The 19,078-nt window shown below is 41.3% G+C and overlaps 1 protein-coding gene across 1 annotated transcript in view; it reads left to right on the top strand.

The window, feature by feature from the left end:
- Window positions 1–19,078, top strand: part of LOC102038559 (potassium voltage-gated channel subfamily KQT member 1-like) — a 410,492-nt gene that overhangs the window by 10,977 nt on the left and 380,437 nt on the right. The window contains exons 2-4 of the mRNA XM_005421085.2: window positions 3,774–3,864; window positions 16,013–16,139; window positions 18,233–18,311. Of these exons, the coding sequence (XP_005421142.1) occupies window positions 3,774–3,864; window positions 16,013–16,139; window positions 18,233–18,311 (297 nt within the window). The remainder of the gene's footprint in view (window positions 1–3,773; window positions 3,865–16,012; window positions 16,140–18,232; window positions 18,312–19,078) is intronic.

Raw genomic sequence — 19,078 nt, 5'->3', positions numbered from 1 at the left:
ATGGATAGTAAGGGCAACATGAGGAAGCCGGGCTGGAGCTGGTGGGGAAAGGGAAATTGCCATATGTCAAGCTTTAAATAGCTTCACCCCAAGCCAGCAATATGAAACACACACCCATCCACTTGCCTTACCTATAGGTATCCCAGAAATCCAATCAGAAGTATTCAGGGAGACCCAGGATCTGTTTGGCATTTGATGACAACGTTAACACTGTTAGACTTCGGCATTGCCTTTGAGGGACAGCTTCTCCCTCAAACCAACACCTGCAGTGCGACCCTGAGACAAGCCCAGAGGTATTCAGGGAGGAGCCTTGCTGGGGTTTGCCTGTGGACCATGCATCCAGCTCTTTGCAGGGAATTTGGCACTCACCCAAGCTTTTATCCCCCAGTGTGTTTAGATTGGTTAGAGCTATGTGTAGCATTCCAGAGGCCGTTAGGAGCAGTCCACGAGGAGCTTTTCTGATTGCCTGAGAGACAGAGAGGTGTAGCTTGTTGGGTTCTGCAGATCAGCTGGAGTTAACTGAGCTGTTTAAGTGTGGACTCATCAAAGCTAACCTGCATTGTGGTGTGTGGCCCAATGACAGTGACAGTAACTTAAAGGAAGCTGTGAAGGCAGCATGCCCTGGCTGCTGGCTCAGAGATATCAGAGGGGGAAGAAGATGCTGCTCCACTGTGCTAGAGAAAAGGTGCAAAAGGGCTGTTGGTTTCTCTGGGAGTGGATTTACTTGGGGTGCAGGGAGGACTTGACCTTTGTTCCCACTACTTGACTGCAACCCTTTTGTCATACCTCAGATACCACTTACTCACCAAAACTCTACCCATGGCTACGTTCCAAGAGCCTGCGGTGAGCACTGAGCATAAACTGCTGCAGGTGCACACAGGGACATCACAGGCTAAACACAGGCTAAACCCTGGCTGTGGGGCTGCTGTGTAAACCAGGGGTCCTGAATGGCTCTTGGCTCCAGCCCTGTCCTGCCTCCCCCTCCAGACACACAAATCCAAGGGGAAAGCAGTCCTAGGTTCTTCACACTGAGGGTGTGTCCATCCATGAACTGCTGCCTGGGTTGTGTGGTCATGTACTGTGAGATCACTGCCTGGACAAGAACAATTTTGGCCTTGTATTTGGCTTTGTATCTACCTTGACATACTCCTGTTATTTTTGCCTTCTTAAGTCTGTCCAGCTCTGGCTGAGAATACCAGAAACTGTCCCTCATCTGTCTCAAATGCAGTTTCTCAGCAATTCCAGTAAAGGACAGGCAGCTCTACTTCCATGTTTGTTCCAGAGTAGTAATTGTGTTCTTTCCCTCTCACTTCAGCAGGTTGCTGTGTCCCCATGGAGATGACAGTCTGCCCACAGCAGGGTTTTCTTTTTGTTTTGGGGTGTTCTTTTAATGTTTGGGGGTCCTTTTTTATTTTTTTTTTGGTTGGTTGATTGGGGGTTTTGTGTGGTTCATTTTGTTTTGTTCTTTTGTGGTTGTTGCTGTTCTTGATGCCCTCACTAAATCATGAATCTATGCTTGTCTTTGACTTTTCCCCACTGCAACTGAATTTGTACTCAGCTCATGTGAGCTGCCCTTGCTATTCATTGGGAAGGAGTGACACTCACTGGCCAGAGGATATAGTGTCATAAACTAAGTGAATTTAAAGGGTCCTTTGAATGGTTTTAGTGTGTAATTTGGAAATGGGAAAAAAAAAATCTCAATACATAAAACCAGGAGAGAAGGTTGTGAAGCTCATAAACCATGAGAATGTGGCTGAGATCTGTCCTGAGCTAAAGGTGCTGTTACCCTTGACTAAGATGTATTCTCTGGATCCCTCTTCTCTTATATTGTGGACCAGGATAGGTAAATATCGAAGAAATGCAAACTTAACTCAGAGACAATTGTACATGTACAGCTCTAACCGCTACTTAGGAAATCTGTTTATTAATGGTGGCCCTAATCTTCTCAAATCTCCACTTGTGATTAAATAGTGTCAGAGTCCTTCCAGAGCCAATGAAAGGAAGCAGGACCTTTTGTTTTTATAACTTCAAATCCAGTTTTGGGCCTGAAGAGGTCAGCTGTTGTCTATGTGGCAGCTGAGAAACAACTGTCCCTCCTTGCCTGTGTTAGCACATACTTCCAATTTTCTTACAAGTATGATAAGACCAAACATACCAAAGAATTGTTTCCAGAGTTCATTATCACCTGCTGGATATTCCTGGTGTTCCTAAGGCAGTCTAAAACTCTGAGGCACTCTAAAAAGAGAAAAAGGAAAGCTGAAGGGCTCCATGGATATCAATATTGTCCCATTTTCCCTGGTTCTAGTAGTGGTTTGAATGTGCTGCATAAAGAATATTGGCTCAGCCTACCCTCCAAGGTAACAAGACCAACAGGTTTTGGGTGTTTTCCATATCCAAGCAGTTCTTTGCAGTAGATTTTCTGTCCTGTATCTGTGTTGTGAGAACTTTGTCTCTCTAGATATATAGATCTATACATATGAAGTGCATCTGTGAGTAAGTAAGTGGAACAGGCTGCCCAGGGAAGGGGTGGAATCACCATCCTTGGAAGAATTTGAAAAATGCATAGATGGGGCACTCAGGGTTTTGTGGCAGACCTGGGATTGTCAGGCCGATGTTTTGACTCAATGGTCTTTGAGGCCTTTTCCAAGCTAAATGATTCTGGGATTCTGTTTCATGTGTTCCTTTATATCTGTGTGGATACATGACTGCTGAGCCCCCAGCCTTATGTGGACAAGCTCCTGGGGAAAGGCCAAAAGCACAGCGTGGGCTGTGAAATAAGAGGGAAAAGCAAGAATGAGAAACAACCTCTGAGCAGGGAGGTGAGAGAAGCAGGAGAAGGGGAATGAGGTGCTGCAGGTCCCAGAGCAGAAATTCCCTGCAGCCCCTGGGGAAGGTTTATCGTGAAGGACTGCAGCTCATGGAAGGGCCCACAATGCAGCAGGGGAGCAGTGTGAGGAGAAGGAGGAGGAGGAGGATGGAGAAGGGGCAGAGAAAAAGTGTGGTAGTCTGACCACAACCCGGCATTCCCTACCCTCTTTGCTGCTTGGGCATGAGTGAGGGAGGGAGGCACAGGAGCTGGGAATTAGGGAAAGGGAGGTCAGGGGGACATGTTTTAGTCTTCTTCCCTGTGCTTTGTGTAGGATTGAGGTTTGTTCCTGTCAAGTTTTAGGAGATTCCTGTGTGTCTGCTCTGTGGCCTGTGCAGGCACCACTCACCAGGGGCGCTGCCCTCAAGCTTAGTGACCAAACTTCTGGGCTTGTGTCAGCTGTGGGCTTGGTGAGGTGCATTTCATCTCTTCTTCTGGAACACTGATAAAAGTGTCCACTGGGGCAAGACCATGGATAAAATCCAAAGGAATTCATCTTGTCGCTTGTACAACAGTTTTTCCCCTTCCTGATAAGCTTTTCCACCTGTAATTTTCATGTCAAAGCTACCAAAACCCACTGAGTGTAGTCTGTGTCTCTGTTAAGTTGTACAGCAATCAGTGAAACATGAAACATTCACTATGACAACCTTCCCTGAGAAATATACTTGATAATATGAGCTTTGGCTATTGATTTCCTGTGTTCAGCTTTCCTGTCATTTTTATTCCATGTTTCTGAAAGCTGAATGAATGCAAAATGATGATACTCATTTGAGTAGGAAGAATTGACTGATTAAACATGAAGTGTTTCTGATAAAAAAGTTACGTGAATGAGAGAGAGAGAAAAAAAACTAGATCTAGATTTACAGTTCAACTTGACAAGTCACTAAAAACTGTTTTCTTTTTACAGATTTCTCCTGGTGCTGATTTGTTTAATATTCAGTGTACTGTCTACTATAGAGCATTATTCTGAGTTTGCCATTGGAACCCTTTTCTGGATGGTAAGTGAATATTTATCACTTTGTCTAAACCCAAATTGCTTTCTGTGAGCAAGGGAGATAACTGTTAAAAATCCTCATGCAGAGCATGCTAGCAGGACATTTAAAAGAGTGCCTGCTTTTATTAAAGAAAGGTCACAGTTTAATGGGGATATTTTTTTCTAGATCCTTGAACTATGAGGACACTTGTTAGATTACCAGTTTTTATGAACTTGCCTTTCCCAAAGTATATCTCTTATAGTGGACAACTGGTGTTCATCAGTCATAGGCAGAATGGAACAGGATATTCTATAGAAATTAATTTTTAAGTGTGTATTTTCTAAACCTTATGGTAGAAATTTGGCCAAGAACATTGCTCTTCAGAGGCAGGTGATTTCTGTCAGCCTGGTTTGCTACTCTACAGAACAGGAAGGAAGAGCTCCTATCACACTGCAGTCACCAGTGATTTAGATTTGAAGTTGGTGCTTGCTTGGTGGGAATCAAAAGCACAATTAACTTGCATGAGGACACAGGACAATGTCCCTCCTCTGTTCCCCCCTGCCTCTATTCACCATTAGGGAGTGAAAAATGGAGATTAAGCATCCTTGATAAAAATGAAGTAAGTAACTTTCAAACAGTTCCTTGCAATATCTGTATTTTAGCCACTCAAATCCTCTGATCTCAGTGTGTGATGATCTCAGTATTCTTATTGTAGTTTCCTTTTGCCAAATGGTGAATTTTAATGTCATAGAATTTGGTTTTCCATCTGGTTTGAAAATAAAAATCAGTTACTTTGTTTTCCTAGGCTTAGGCTACATTAGCATGTGCAGCTTTTGCATGCAGTTGACTGAGCCATCATTAGATCCCAGAGTTATTCTGAGGTCTTGATTAGAGTTAATCCTCTAGCAAATGTTGCTTGGCCTCTAAGCCACAATTCAGTGTCAGGCAAAGTGCAGTGTTCTGCCAATCTTGTGTGGTCCTCTCCTGCTCCCTGAGCTGTGGTGATTGCAGGTCAGCACAGGCGCTGCTGGGAGCAGTGATCCTGGCTCAGCTGATTGTTTCTGTGCAGATGGAATGTGCGTGTCCAGACACATTTTTGGACAAAGAGTAACGAGATGGAGACAGATGTGTGGCTCTCAGAGTGCCCACATAGCACTGCCATGCTATGAATCATGCCAAATGAATCATGCACAGTCAGTGGAACAATTCTTGGCCTCCTTGTGTCACAGCCTTACCCTGGGGAATGCCTCTGGAGTTTTTCCTCCTGCTGTTTCCTTAGTTTCCTTCCTAGAAATGGCCAGTACACAGGGTAGCTGTTCTGCTGGCCACTGTAGAGTCACTTGCCTAGAACACATTTGTCTTAAAACTTGGTTTGGTCTGAAATAAATTCACTTCAATTACAGAAAATTGTTTTTAGAGCTAATTAAATCAGTTCTTTTTCATAGAGTTGGGACACTTCTTGTCAGGAGTTAAATGGTTGAACTCCTGCTTGGAGCACATCTTCCCACTTTTACCTCAAGGATTTTTTAACTGGCTCTCTCATTTGAGCCAGGAAAGTGTTCACCCCACAGAAACGTGGAGATTGCTGTTCTCTTTACTCCTGGGAGGATCATTACTCTGATGTACTTCATACCACAGCTGACTGTTCATAAAACTAGAGTTTTATCTCCCCAAGTGCATTCTGCCTGCTCTCTTGAAACCAGGGACAGAGGACACTGCCAGTGTGGTGAGAGTCAAAACTGGGCCAAAGCACCTAGTGGATCAAGTCCAAAGTGAAATTGGTTTGTTTCTCTCCTGAGTGAAGGACCCTCTAATTCTTTTTATTGCCCTCAGCAGTAAATAAATACTGGCATGTGATGCTTGTGGTATTTCCCCACTTGCGAGAAAACTGCTTTTCATTATATTCAGGTAGATTAACAGTTGGGAAAGATCAATGTCAAAAATGTCCTGTTGCAAGTTGTTAAGGCCTGAAAAAAGGGATGGTACTTGAAGACATGGAAATGATTTTGTATTTTCATAGGGAGGGTGAGATGGTGTGCCAAGTACAATTTTGGATAATATGAGTCACTGGAGTAGAGATGAGGCATTGGTAACAGATGTAGCACTAGCTGTGTCCTAAGACACCAGAGCCTGGTGTTTCAAAGATGTCATTAGGTTAATGTTCTTAAGACATCTGGATGGTTTAAGAGAATTCCTTGTCAGGTGTGAAACCAATTCAGACAACCTCTATGAATATACCAAGGAGGGAATATCAGAATGTTTGTAGCTGGAATACTAAAGGGGACTGAAGAAGTAGTTGCTGGAACTAAGAGTAAAAAAAGCCCCAAACGTTTACTTTCCTCCCATTTCCTAAGCATATGTTCTCAAGTCTCTGACAATTGAAGTGAATTCTGGAGGAAAGGAATGTGACTTTTAGCCCAGTGTGAAAGCCATTCTCTTGTCTTTGAGATGACTGGAAACGTTGCATAGCCACAGGTTCAGGTACACACTGATGCTGGGCCTCCCCTCTGCCATAGTTGTTTTATTTGATGCTCTTGCTTGGGCTCAAAGGAAACGTCTGTTCTTTGTGCTTACAAACAGAAGACAACAGAAGACAAATCTCCATCTGATCCTCACTGTGATAAAATCAGTTTACTTCCACAATAGCAGGACTGGTGAAATTGCTTGTCTTGAACTTGAAATGTTGTTGTTTGAAGGATGTGTTTGTTCTCATGCTACCAAATATTTTGTGTGTTCCCTGTCACTCTTGTGAAGAGTTCTTCCCACCTCTGTCTGACATACTCCAATTTAATTTTTCCATATATACACATTGTATGAGATTTGTTAATTCCTGACTGTGTTTCTTTCCCTCTGCTGAGTATTTAGTAGCCAGCATTTGAGGGGAGTGACAGTGGCATTGGCACAATGACTTGTATTGGTAAACACCAACAGAATGGGTAATGAAGAACACAGCTCTTTCTGAATCTTTTATACTTGCAGAGAGAAGCCTGGAGTTTCCAAAACTGTTAAAAATTGGATCACAATGACAGTGTGCATCCTGTTTAACAATGTACAAAGCTTAAATGCATGTACCATTGGTTTTTGTTCAGATTGTGCCTGTAGTGTGGTATGAAAATGAATCTGTAGCTTCCCCAGCCTTACTTGGTCCTGTATCTGTACCAGAGGAAGATTTCTCACTGGTCTATCCAGCAGTACTTAGGATCTGATGCATTAAAAAGTTCTTGTACAATGTGTGAGGAAACAAGTGCAGTGGAACAAGGCAGAGTTGTGAATAAAGTATTGGCAACACTCAAGAGGATCCTGAGTTACAGCTGAGTTTCATTCCCAGTTGCCCCACGTTTAGGTAACATTTTATCCTTCCATTTTGTCTTAAATTCTAATTCTCTAATAATACAGTTATAATTTTATCTGGTTCTATGATTGTTTTGTTGAAAAAGTGTTTCTAAAAATTGCCAAGGCCTCTTGATTAGGCTTTTGCCTCTACAGCAAGAGGCTGTAATGATGATCTAGTAGTTTGTGTGTCAGTTTTGATTTGCAAATGGCATCTAGATCTTTCAGGATATGGAATGAAAAAATAAAATATAAAATGTACCTCTTTTGAGGATTAATCTGTTTTCATGGTTAGAGGTCATATATTTTTCTACCAGGAGAGGTCACCATGGTAGTTTCTAAAAGGCCGATTTTCATTTTTATTTAGTTGCAAAAGACCTTGTAAAAAGAGAGCTTCTTAGCTTGTGGGACAACTAACTGTGCCAGTCTAAAAACAACAACAAAATATTATTTTCATCATACACATGATGTTTTTACACACTGTAACAGTGCAATAAACATACAATTTGTATAATGATAGTGTTACAGGAGTAAAGGGAAAAGTTTTGTCTGATTTAGTATGTTGATGTTAATTACTTTTTAAATTTAAGAATACTAAGTGTATTCTTAACTTGAAGGAAATAGACTGGTTTTGCTATAAATCATATTGATTCAACTGATGAGTTCAGGCCCTGTGGTACCTGCCTTTTGGATACAGACTTTATGCATCTTCTTTCCTCTGAAAAAGGAAAATAGAAGACCCAATATACAGAAGAATTTCCTTTCTTTGCTGGAAAAAGCACTGGCATCTCACCCAAACACATGAACACCTGTAGTTCACTGTGCCAGAGGGTACACAATTCCCTCAAGGACTCTGAAAAGAGAGTCCTCACTTGTTGCCTCTATGGTCAGTCCTTACTGCCCTCTTGGTTGCTGGAAATTCTCATGTGGTGACTACATTTAGCATGGATTAGCACTCCCATGCTGGCAAATTCTGTTGGAACAAAGGCTGAGATGTGAAATCAGAAGTTCTCACACCAGCTGGTGCTCAAGGTTTTCGGGCCAGAGACTCACCTTGTGGCTGTGTTTAGGAGGAGGATCTTGTGGAAGAGTTTTTGGCTGCAGATGGGTCCTTGTTGTTACATGGCTGTCCCAAAGTCACTGCTTAGTTTTGGGTTTATGTGATTTTTTTCTGCATCATGTGCCATGAACACACACATCCTCCTGCTCTAAATATAAGCAAGGCTGCCCAAAGTACTCAAACTTCAGAGAGCCAAATGATAATTGACTTACCTAAGCCAGCTAAGGCATGTCACTGTTAAACTGCTCTGGTTCTGAACTGGACATCAGGGTGGCTTTTTCTCTTTTCTCTTTCTCTTCCTCCACTGAGGACTTTCTGTCTGCAGTGGAGGGGCTCTCCTGTTGCTTTTTGTTTGTCTCTGGTTTTGCCCCATCTCCCATCGAAGCTGTGTAGCTGTTGGGTCAGCTCCAACCTGTAGCAGAGGAGAAACAAGCCTGCAAAAAGCTTGAGTATTCTCTATGTCTTCTGGTAGATGCATTCTAATAGGTTTGAGGTTGTTTTCTGCATCCCATCAATACAGTCAGCGTTAGCAAGTAGAAAATGGGAATTTTTATCTATTTCCTGCCTCTGTGCCAGTTTATAATTCTAAATCTGGTCTTTGCCATATAGCATGAACAGTTAGAGCCTTCTCCAGGTCTGTTTGATGGAGTGACCATTGGATAGTGCAATACATGGAGTTCACAGGTGCTCTTCCTGCTGGCCTCACCACACTGTTTCTTACAGCTGATAATGGACTTCTAACAGGCTATCCCATAATAATTCCTGGCATTTTGTGATATTTTTGCAGTGTATATTGCCTGGTGACAGCAGGTGTTCATGAGGTGTCCAGTTCCATAAAGGCACTGACAGCCAGACTGCCTCAGGAGAAAATACATTAATTTCTGTATACTGTGGGAGAGCCAGACCCTGTGAGTGCAGAATACACATGAATAAAAAGAAACTTATGGCTCATAAGCATTTGTTGTATTCTTTTATTACTGTGAACTTCTGAGAGAGAAAGCAAGGAGGAGAATCCCTGTCTCTTTCTGAACTTCTTGTTGGTCTGTGAGAAGATGAAAAAATAGATTTGGAATATTATATTATTACAATACAAATAATAGAGAAGGAACATTGTTTTATACACAAAATATATTAGAAAAAAAAAACTGAGTCCACAAGTCTTTCAACACATTGTATAAGCTCAAGTTGTCTGTTGAGTGATCTTGCTGAGTTGCCATTGTTTTTCTGGAATCAAATGCAACTCTCAAGCTTCTCAGTGTGAATTATAATTCAGTTATTCCTGTGGGTTATATTACCTTGTGCCTAATGCACCACAGAACACACTCAGTGATTGCTGTGTGCTTTTCAAATGTCTGAAATAGAAATCCTTCTGAAAATATATTAGCTGATTAACAAAGCTGATTAACAAAGCTAATTAACAAAGGGCGGGCTCGTAATTCCCTTAGTCAAGTTTGACTCACTGGGGCTCAGTGGAGTTCTCTGTGCAAAGGAGTTTTATAATGTGGCCAGAAGAATTGAGAAACATTTCTTGGGAATGAGGGGAAGGTGGAGAGACACATGCAGGGTTTTTTCAGTTCCTCTCCTCAAAATATTGACACCCTCCCAAATCAAAAGGTAAAAAAACATGGAAGTAATGATTTAAAATTCTGAAGTGCGTATTCACGTTGGATTATTTTCCACACCAGGAGCAAGGCTAAACCCTTCACCACCTACCAGAAGTGGTCCCTTCAGGGATGTGCTGGAGGGAGCTGAAAGACTTCTGTGGATCTATAGAGAAATTAGAATTTCAGGCACTAACTTACTGAATCGTAATCATTCTCTATTTGATGATATTTACCTTAGTGGTATCTTTCAGAATGAAGCAATTGAGAAAAGAGTCCTCATCAAAAATAGTTGATTTTTTTTGGAGAAAAATTATTATCTGCTTAAATAGAATTAAAAAATAACTCTTCCTCTGTGACTCACCCAGCTCACTTGAATGTGGCTGTCACAGGGGGAGCACCCTGTGCTTCCCTCAGGAGTGTACAGCTTCATTCCATGCAGGAAACCGTAAACAGCAATAAAATGAAAGACAAGCATACTCCTGGTAGGAAATCAGCAAATTCAGTTATTTGTCAGGTGTGCACGGAAGTGTATTTTTAATGAAATGTTAAATCCCCTTGTATCCAAACAACAGCCTTTGAGTGCATTGGTTTCACCCCAAAGTTGGAAATGTGTAAGTTAATGGTACTATAGGACACTTAGCAGCATTTGGCATTTTTTCTTCTGTATATTGGGTATTCTATCTTCACCTAGGACATCTCTCATCCTTGCAAGAGCCAGCATGATGGTAGAAAAGAAACATTCTCAGTATCAGTAGGTTTTCATGGCATTTGTGTAGCTATTTAACTGAACAGGTCACTAAATGGACATTTTCAACTGTAAGGACTGGAAAACCTTGAAGACAGGTTATCAGATTAAATTTGGGACATAAGTACACGTGTGCAAACATTTGGACTATTAAACCTTTATGCCTCTTTCTGAGGCTTCATTGTCTGGAGCTGCCATTCCTTGATTGAATCTCCGTGAGAACACACTATTCATTTAGCCATCCCACTTCCTCCTTTTACCCCAGCACCTAAATATTCCAATAAAAAAAGTGAAGAGAGCCTTGTGTGTGCTCTCCACCTAAAACACAGCTGCAGCTGAGAAAATACCCTTCTTTTTCATGTGTGCACTTTAATCACTCCGGCGAACTTCCCTCTCCTGCTTCCCCAGTGCAGTTATCCATAACCAAACTGGGATAAATTATAAATTCCAGGCTATATATTTAATTTACACACACACACATGCCTGTGTAAAAGTGTTGGGTTTCTGTGTTAATGCAGGCATTTTTTAATTTGGTCATCAATGACATTCTTGGATAAAATGTTGATGGCTTTTCCACAAGGGTTTTTTTATTTGATTGATTGAATTAGATATGGGTGGAAGTTATTTGTATGCATATTTCCCTTTAAGCTTATTTTTGCAAAATTTTCATTAAATTAATAAAATGAAATTATAATAGAAATAGCATAAACATGACTATGTATTATTTTATTATCAATTTGGTGGCAGGAGGGAAGATTTATGCAGTGGATAGACTTCAGAAAAGTAAAAAAAAATTCAAAGATTAAATTAATTTAAGGGCAAGGACTATTATAGTGTGCCCTAAGTTTTTTCCCAGACAACAGGGAGAAGCACAGAGTAATGGAATGCTGCTACTGACTTTAGCAGAGGTGTTAGACAGCACAGACCCAGTTTAAAATCTGTAATTAAATTCATTTGTTGGTATTCCTGTGGCAATTTGAGTTGCCATGATCAAAACAGGAAGAGAGACTGTGACATGTGAGTGTGAAGAATCAACCCTTATGTGGATCTTATTTTTATGAATAATGGCTTGTTCCCACTCACTATTTTTGGTTTCAGTTTCATTAGAGGAGTTCATCCCTGGCTTTCTGTTGATGCCAAGCTGCTTTCCAGGTCTATTAAATCTGCTCACAATCCTTCTTCATGCATTTCTTCCTTGACCACTTCCAGGAGAAGGGAAAAAACACTGCTGGGAGCCAAAATCCAAAGGGTTTGTGGGTTACTTGTGAGCGTAATCCCATTTTGAAAGCAAGGGTTCTGGAAAATTGCAGAAGGCTGGAGAGCAATCTCAAACTGACACACAGATGGATGTAAATTTCATTTGCAGATTGTTTCTGCTGATTTTGTTCTGATTCATATTTTGTCCACAAGTTCTCACCATCATTTGTTACCATTATAGTGAGAATTAATACTTTTTTCTGACTTTACAGAAAACTGCTGGGTTGTTTTTTTTTTCCTTTTACCAGAAGGTAAATGTGAGGCAATAAATTTAAGGCTCTGAAAAGTGTTTATGTGTAGAAGAGGAAAAGGAGGGAGGTTAGGGAATTTTTTGGGAGGTGAATTTAGTGAGGTGAAGATTGATCAGCCTTGGCAACTCTGGAAATGGATGTCTCCTATCTTGCATTAGGAGTACACACAACAAGAGTGTAAATGTCACAATCTTTCTTGGTTTTTTTGAGGGACCACCTGCAGCACTGTGATGTTTGTCCAGTTTCCATGCTTTTTTGGTCTTTGGCCTGTCTGAGGCTGCCAACAAATGTGTTAATGGCTGTGGTTTTGGTAATGTGGACACCTGTCCAGGACAAAATGAACTGTGATTAGTAATTAATGTCAAATTTGTTGAAGATGTAACTTCCTCCTTTTCCTCCTTCCTGTCAACATTTTTCCTTTCCATGGACTGTGCAACCTTGTTGACTTCATTAGGGTTTTCTGGACATAACCAAGATAGGTTCTGATAATAAAATACCCTCAGGCCAGATGTAGTGTTAATTTAGCTTTTAAAAGTGCCCTCAGAGGATAATCAAGGAAAATACAAGTTTTTGCTTCCTTGGCACTTCTCTGATTGTGTCCTCACTATGCAGCTTTTCACCAAAAGCAATTGTAACATACAGATCCATGAAAATGATTCTTCCACTGCCATAAACAGTGCTCTGCTTCCTTTAGTGGAACTTAGAGATACCTAAGAGGAAAAACAAAGTGCTGGAGTGATGATACCAGGAACCTTCTAAAAATGTAGACAATTTACTAAGTGAGAGAATATCTTGCAAGATTCCAGAAATACAATAATTTTCCTCTTTTTCTTTTTAGATCGTTCTTATGATTTGATTTGACTATTATACTTGAATAAATATTTCTATTTAGACTGTGGGCAGAATGCAAACTTAGAATTACTTGTAGATGCTCTTGATAATAGATATACTAAAGAAATGAAACTTGGGGAGTTAATATGCTGTGTATTTTCTTATGCTTCTGCCTCGAAAATGGCTGTAAGCTTTCTTAGTTTTGTACTAACCCTTGGTTTATTCAGGCTGAAAGGTGCCATGCAAAAAAGAGGAAGACTGTGCATATTTTCTTAGTTCTCATTCCAGGCAAAACAAGGAGGCTGAAGTGAACACAGCAATGTTAACCTAACTTTGTTAAAAATCAAAATTAACATGAATTTTTGCAAATTAGTGTAGAGTTTTCTCTTTTTTTTTTTTTCAGATTTGAAATATTTTGTTCTCTCTTGAGCCATTCAGAATGTCAGTTTTAAAATAAAGTTGGTATTGTCATTCAGTGAAAATTGTGATTTAAGTGTGTTTTGCTTTTTGGGTGCTTTAGAATCCCCCAGGTGCAGATTGAGAGCACGTTCAAGTTAAAATGTGAACATTTTCCAAAGCTGTAACTCATGCAGTAGGTGTTTGGCAACTTTGAATTACTGGGTACAGTTTGGGTTGGAACAAAGCCTAGAAGCTGTGCTTGGGTTGTGCTACCACACTGCTACAGAGAGGAAAACAAGGAAGGGGGGAACAAAGATCTCAGTGAGTCTGCCCACATTTTGATCTTCACTAATCTGCTTTCTTTAGAAGTATTTCAAGTTGCACCCATCCTTGGTCATGCACGAGTGCTTCACTATGCAGTGCTGAAGAGGGGAGCAATATTAAAATACGGATAATTCATTTATTTACATGTTGGATGCACAGCTCACCTGTGTCACCAATCCTTATGGGTGATTTTATCTTCCCAGATATCAATTGGGAATATCATACAGAGGACTCAAACAGGTCCAGGAGATTTCTGAGCGCGTTGAAGAGAACTTCCTGGCCCAGGTGGTCGATGAGGAAAGGTGTCTTCCTAGATTTGTTATTTATGAAGGACTTGTGGGCAAAGTGATGGCTGCTGGTTGTGTCTTGGTGACCTTGAAGGAGCCAAGTTTAAAAAGCTGGTGATAGAAGAGAAGCTGCCAGCAAAATTTTGATTCTGGATGTGTGGAGAACAGTAGAGGCTGGTTAGTAAAGTCTCTTGGGAACCTGCTCTTGGAGGTACTGGGACTCTGAATGCTGGTCACCTTCTCAAGGCCATCTCCTAAGAGCACAGGAACAGGCAATTCCAAAGGGTTGGAAGTCAAGCAAAGCTGGCCAGAAGACCATCTTGGCTGAGCAGGGATCTTCTAGAACTCAGGGAGGAAAGGGGGGGCCAGGTGACATGGGAGGAGATTCTGTCCCAAGGTAGGGAGATAATTACTGCAGCCAAAATTCAATTGGAGTCCAAGCAGGCCAGCAGTGGGAAGGACAATAAAAGGGAGTTTTACAAATAGGTTCATAGCAAAAGGGGAATCAGAAATAGCATTGGGCCACACCTTCAGGAGATTGGTCACCCCAAAATAGCCATGTAGACAAAGCAGACATTTAATGTCCTCTTCACTTCTACCTTCAACGATGACGGGCCCTGGGAAGTCTGGAGTTCCACTGGAAAACCATGACTGTTGGGGGGATGGTAAAATCTCAGTCCACCCTGAGCGTGTTTGAGGCTTGCTGCTACAGCTGGATGTGCATAAATCATGGGGCTTGGTGGGATCCATCCCAGTATTCTGAAAGACCTGGCAGATGTCATTGTGGGACCTCACTCAATTTATTTTTCGGAGATCTTGAGAGTCTGGAGAGGTCCCACGAAACTGAAAGCTGGTAAATTTTGTCCCAGTTTTCAAGAACAAGAAGGAAGTCCCTGGTGATCTCAGGCCTGTCAGTCTCATTGCAGTGCCTGTTAAAATTATGGAGAAAGTTGTTTTGGGAGATATTGCAAAGCACTCAAGAGACAACACAGTCATTGGTTACAGCCACCACAAGTTCATGGGGAAAAGTCCTGCTTAAACAACTCGAATAGTTGACTAAGGAAAGTCAGAAATTGTGGGGCTTTTTGGATTTCAGCAAAGCTTTGCTCCCTGTCTTCACTGAATCCCTGTGGATAAACGCTCCAGCACAGAGCTCAACAAGCCCATGGTACCCTGGATGAGCAGTTGGCTCAAAGAGTTGCAGCAAGCAGGGTCACACTAGCCTGGCACTCAGTCACTGGGGGTACCCCAGGGCTCAACTTCACAGCCAGTGCTCTCCAGTATGTTTTTTAAGTGGTCAAGACTCAGAAATCAGATGCACATTAAGTTAGTTTGACATCTGTGCTGGCCTGGGGAGAGCTGTGAACTCCCCCAGGGTACAGAGGCCTCACAGAGAGATCTGGATAGACCAGAGAGCTGGGCAATCACCAACTGTATGGAAATGCACAAAAGCAAGAGCTTTATTCTCCCCCTGAGATGAGCCTGTCCTGGTTATACACGCAAGCTGTGGGACAAGAGGCTGGAGAGCAGCCCTGCACAGAGAGATCTGCGGGTTTTGGTGCAAGTTCAATGCCAGTCACCAGCGTGCCCTGGCAGCCAGAGGGGTCACCTGTGTCCTGGGGGGCACAGGGATGGAGGGAGGGCACTGCCCCACCCTGCTCTGCACTGGTGCAGCCCCACCTGGAGTCCTGGGGACAGTTTTGGTGTCTCAATAGAGGAAGGACATCAGAACATGAGAGTGTGTCCAGAGGAGGGCAACCCAGATGGGGAAAGGCTGGAGGGCAAGGAAGTGTCAAAACAAAAGAAGAATCACGTTGTGGTTTTTCCTATGATATACTGATGGAATGGAGCTTAAACCATCTGTTTATTCATGCAAATCACATTCAGGAACTGATTATCTCTCCCTTTTAGTTACTGCCTGGCATATGCATACAAAAAGTCAACAGATTAGGCTAAATCATTTTTATTGCAACATCTATCTCAACAAGCTCATTTGTATTAGTCCTGCTAATAAATTAGACGTGCAAACTGTGCTTATGATGAAAAAACTCAACTCTGATCTCTTCCCCCTTTCCCTCTGTTAGGAAATAGTTCTGGTGGTGTTTTTTGGTGCTGAGTACCTGGTCCGGCTGTGGTCTGCAGGCTGCAGGAGTAAATATGTTGGCTTCCAGGGCAGGATCCGGTTTGCCAGGAAGCCAATATCCATCATTGGTAAGTTTTGAACTCTTTTGCAGCCCTCCTGCTTGGTGTAAATAAACATTCCCACTTCTGCAGGGACCTTGTTGCAGTTCTGAGCTATGTCTACCCCTCAAGCATTTATCTGCTTTGTGATTTTTCTTCTTTTGGGTTGCTAGAACACTTAAAATATGTCTAAGGCAGACATCAACCTTAGAAAGGCAGGACTGTAAAGTGAAGAAATGACTAAAACTTGGCTAATTGCAGGAAATTGACAAGATTTTGAACACAAAATCCTTCCTTGGGTACAAACAAAAGAAAGAAAAATAAATATCTCTAGCAGGAAGAACACTTTCAGAAAAGAAGAAAGTGCAAATGAAAAAAATCTCTTTTACTCTCACTATGTGGTTGAACTCATTTTCTAAGCATCAGTCTTTCCCACCTTTAGTGCCTGTCTTCAGATGGAGATGTTTATGTCTGACAATTTAGTAAAGACATGATGCATCACTTGCTAACGGGCAAAAATCTGTGTTATGATGTGATGGGAAGAAAACCCACCCCAAATTCCAGTGTTTACAAATATACATTCACACACATACATGATAAACGAACAGCATAAAAGAATTTGCATTAAAGTCAGGCATTAAAAAGCTAAGATTAATCCCAAATGGAAGCTCCTTTTGTAGCTTCATCCCTCTATTAATTTTCATTTTCATTTTCATTTCATTCTTGCACAATTAGTGTAGTACAGTATTTAAACTAACTGTGTGTTTTCCCTTGAGGAGGAATCCAGCTTTTACAGCAAAAATCAGACTGATACTGGAAATTAATTCAACTCAGAGAGTGAAGGATGCTGTTGGTTATAGAACTTTTGCAGTACTTGTTGCAGCAGCTACATGGTTGTAAATGAGGCAGGAGAATGTTTAAAGGAGAGGGAAAACCAAGTTAACCTTGCTGTAGGAAACTGTTGTTGCTGCTCAGGTTGGATCCCATCCTGCCTCTTGCCCAGACATCCCATGGAAAGTTGATTAAAATCAGTTTTCACAAGTGAGCCTCATTTTCTGGATGTCCGAAGGAAGATTTTGAAGTTGGGTTGCAGAGATTCTGAGCCCTCACAGCTGCAAGTGAAGTCAGCAGGGCTGGAGTTTTGAAGTGCTGTATAATTGTTAAGTGCCCTGAAGAAGGAAGTGCTGCCTGTTTCAAACTGGCAAAGGAAAGTTTGCCAAAGATTTTCCTCATTCTGTCTCCATTTGCTAGCCATTTATAATACTATCCTTTAGTTTTTAGTTAGAATTTGAAAGGGAAGCATTTAGATGGTGTAAAGAGGTTCACCACAGAAATGCCTGTAAGGAAATTAAAAAAAAAAATCTTCTCAGAATAATGTTACGGCAAAGCTCAATAATTAAAAGAAATGGACATGCTCACTGAACTGGGATAAGGGAAAATAGGGGATGTTGTCTCAATTGTAAACTCAATCTATCATTTGCATTGTATAAAGCTGGAACTGTGTAAACTGCAGAGTTGTGGAAACAAAACAAAACAAAAAAAGAACTCTGGAAACAATTATTTTTTCATACAAATAAAGACAGTATCACAAAGTAAACCAACAATTCTGATTTTTTTTAGCCAGCCTTTCCTCTGACAGTTCCATTAGGTTTGAAAGCTTGGCTTCACAGCTTTCATACAGCTTTCAAACTAAGTGTATGTGTGTATGTATGCAGGGTACTTCACTTCATGGATTTCATTATTGTGTAGTAAAAACCCTTACATTTCCTCTTGGATCAGAAGCCTAGAGCCAAAATATGGGTTCATTTCTAGGATGCACAAATGCCTTTGCATTTTTTTGTGGCAAGCAGCCTAATCCGTCAGGTTCTTTGAAAAGTCTGTTACTGAATTCATCCCGGAAGAAATTGTAGCCACTGGGGTTTTGATGTGAAACTATTACATAGACTTAACACACTCACCAAATTTCAGCTAACAATTTCTTTTTTGACGTGCTTTCCTTAGTCTGTATTTGTTGTGTTTTTTCAGTGCTGAGATGAAAAAAAAAATAAAAAACAAAACAAGCAAAAAAACAAATTAATACATTCTTTCTTCTTTTGATCATTTGTTTGTTTGTTTTTTAACAGATCTGATTGTGGTGGTAGCCTCAATTATTGTTCTGAGCATAGGATCCAATGGGCAGGTGTTTGCCACCTCTGCAATAAGGTAGGTTCTCCTGTCTCTGCAGTTCTTCTCTTAATAACCTCTACCACAGAGGTTGTTAAGTGTGTATCTGATTGCCTAATTCCCGATGAAACTGCATGTCTGGTTTTCCTAACACAGGGAAAGTTACTCTATTGAAGCACTGGGGGACTGGGTGCTGTTGTGCTTGGTGACTGGTTGGGAAACGAGTGCATGAACAAGGCAAATGAAAAATGGTGGCAATGCTGAAGCCAAGTGGAAAAAATGAAACATTGTGTCCTATTTAAAACATCAAACAACTGTCTCTCTGAGACAAGAGAGAATTACAGAGCATGGGTTTATTTAAGAAGTAATCCAGACAGTGCTTAACTCGGTGCTTTCTGAGTATGAGTAATTACTTTGTTTAAAGAGTAATTATGCTTTGGTGGATTTGTTTGGCACGAGTAACTCACGCTGTACATGAAGCAGAAACATTTGATGCACACAATGTTTGTTCAGCTTGCATCAAGTACTGCAGGCTTGTTTTGGGAGGTGAAGTGAGTAAACAGAAGAATGATAAGCAGTAAGATGTACTTCCTGCTCCTAACCTGACTTCCAAGATGTGCTGCATGCTTTGTCACAAGCCTCTGCTTCCCATGCAGTGGAATAACTGGGAAGTGGGAATGTCCAGTACTGTCTAAACTGTCCAGCTGTGTAGGAAAACACTGGGTAGAACTAAATGTACAGAGTGTTTTTAAGGTAATTAATACCATAGAACATTCATCCTTACCTGATTGTAAAGACTCCCCCCA

This window comes from Geospiza fortis, unplaced genomic scaffold (assembly GCF_000277835.1).
Source record: "Geospiza fortis unplaced genomic scaffold, GeoFor_1.0 scaffold10, whole genome shotgun sequence".
Lineage (NCBI taxonomy): Eukaryota > Metazoa > Chordata > Aves > Passeriformes > Thraupidae > Geospiza > Geospiza fortis.
The sequence above is the reverse complement of the archived record's forward strand: the minus strand, read 5'-3'. Positions and strand labels throughout refer to the sequence as shown.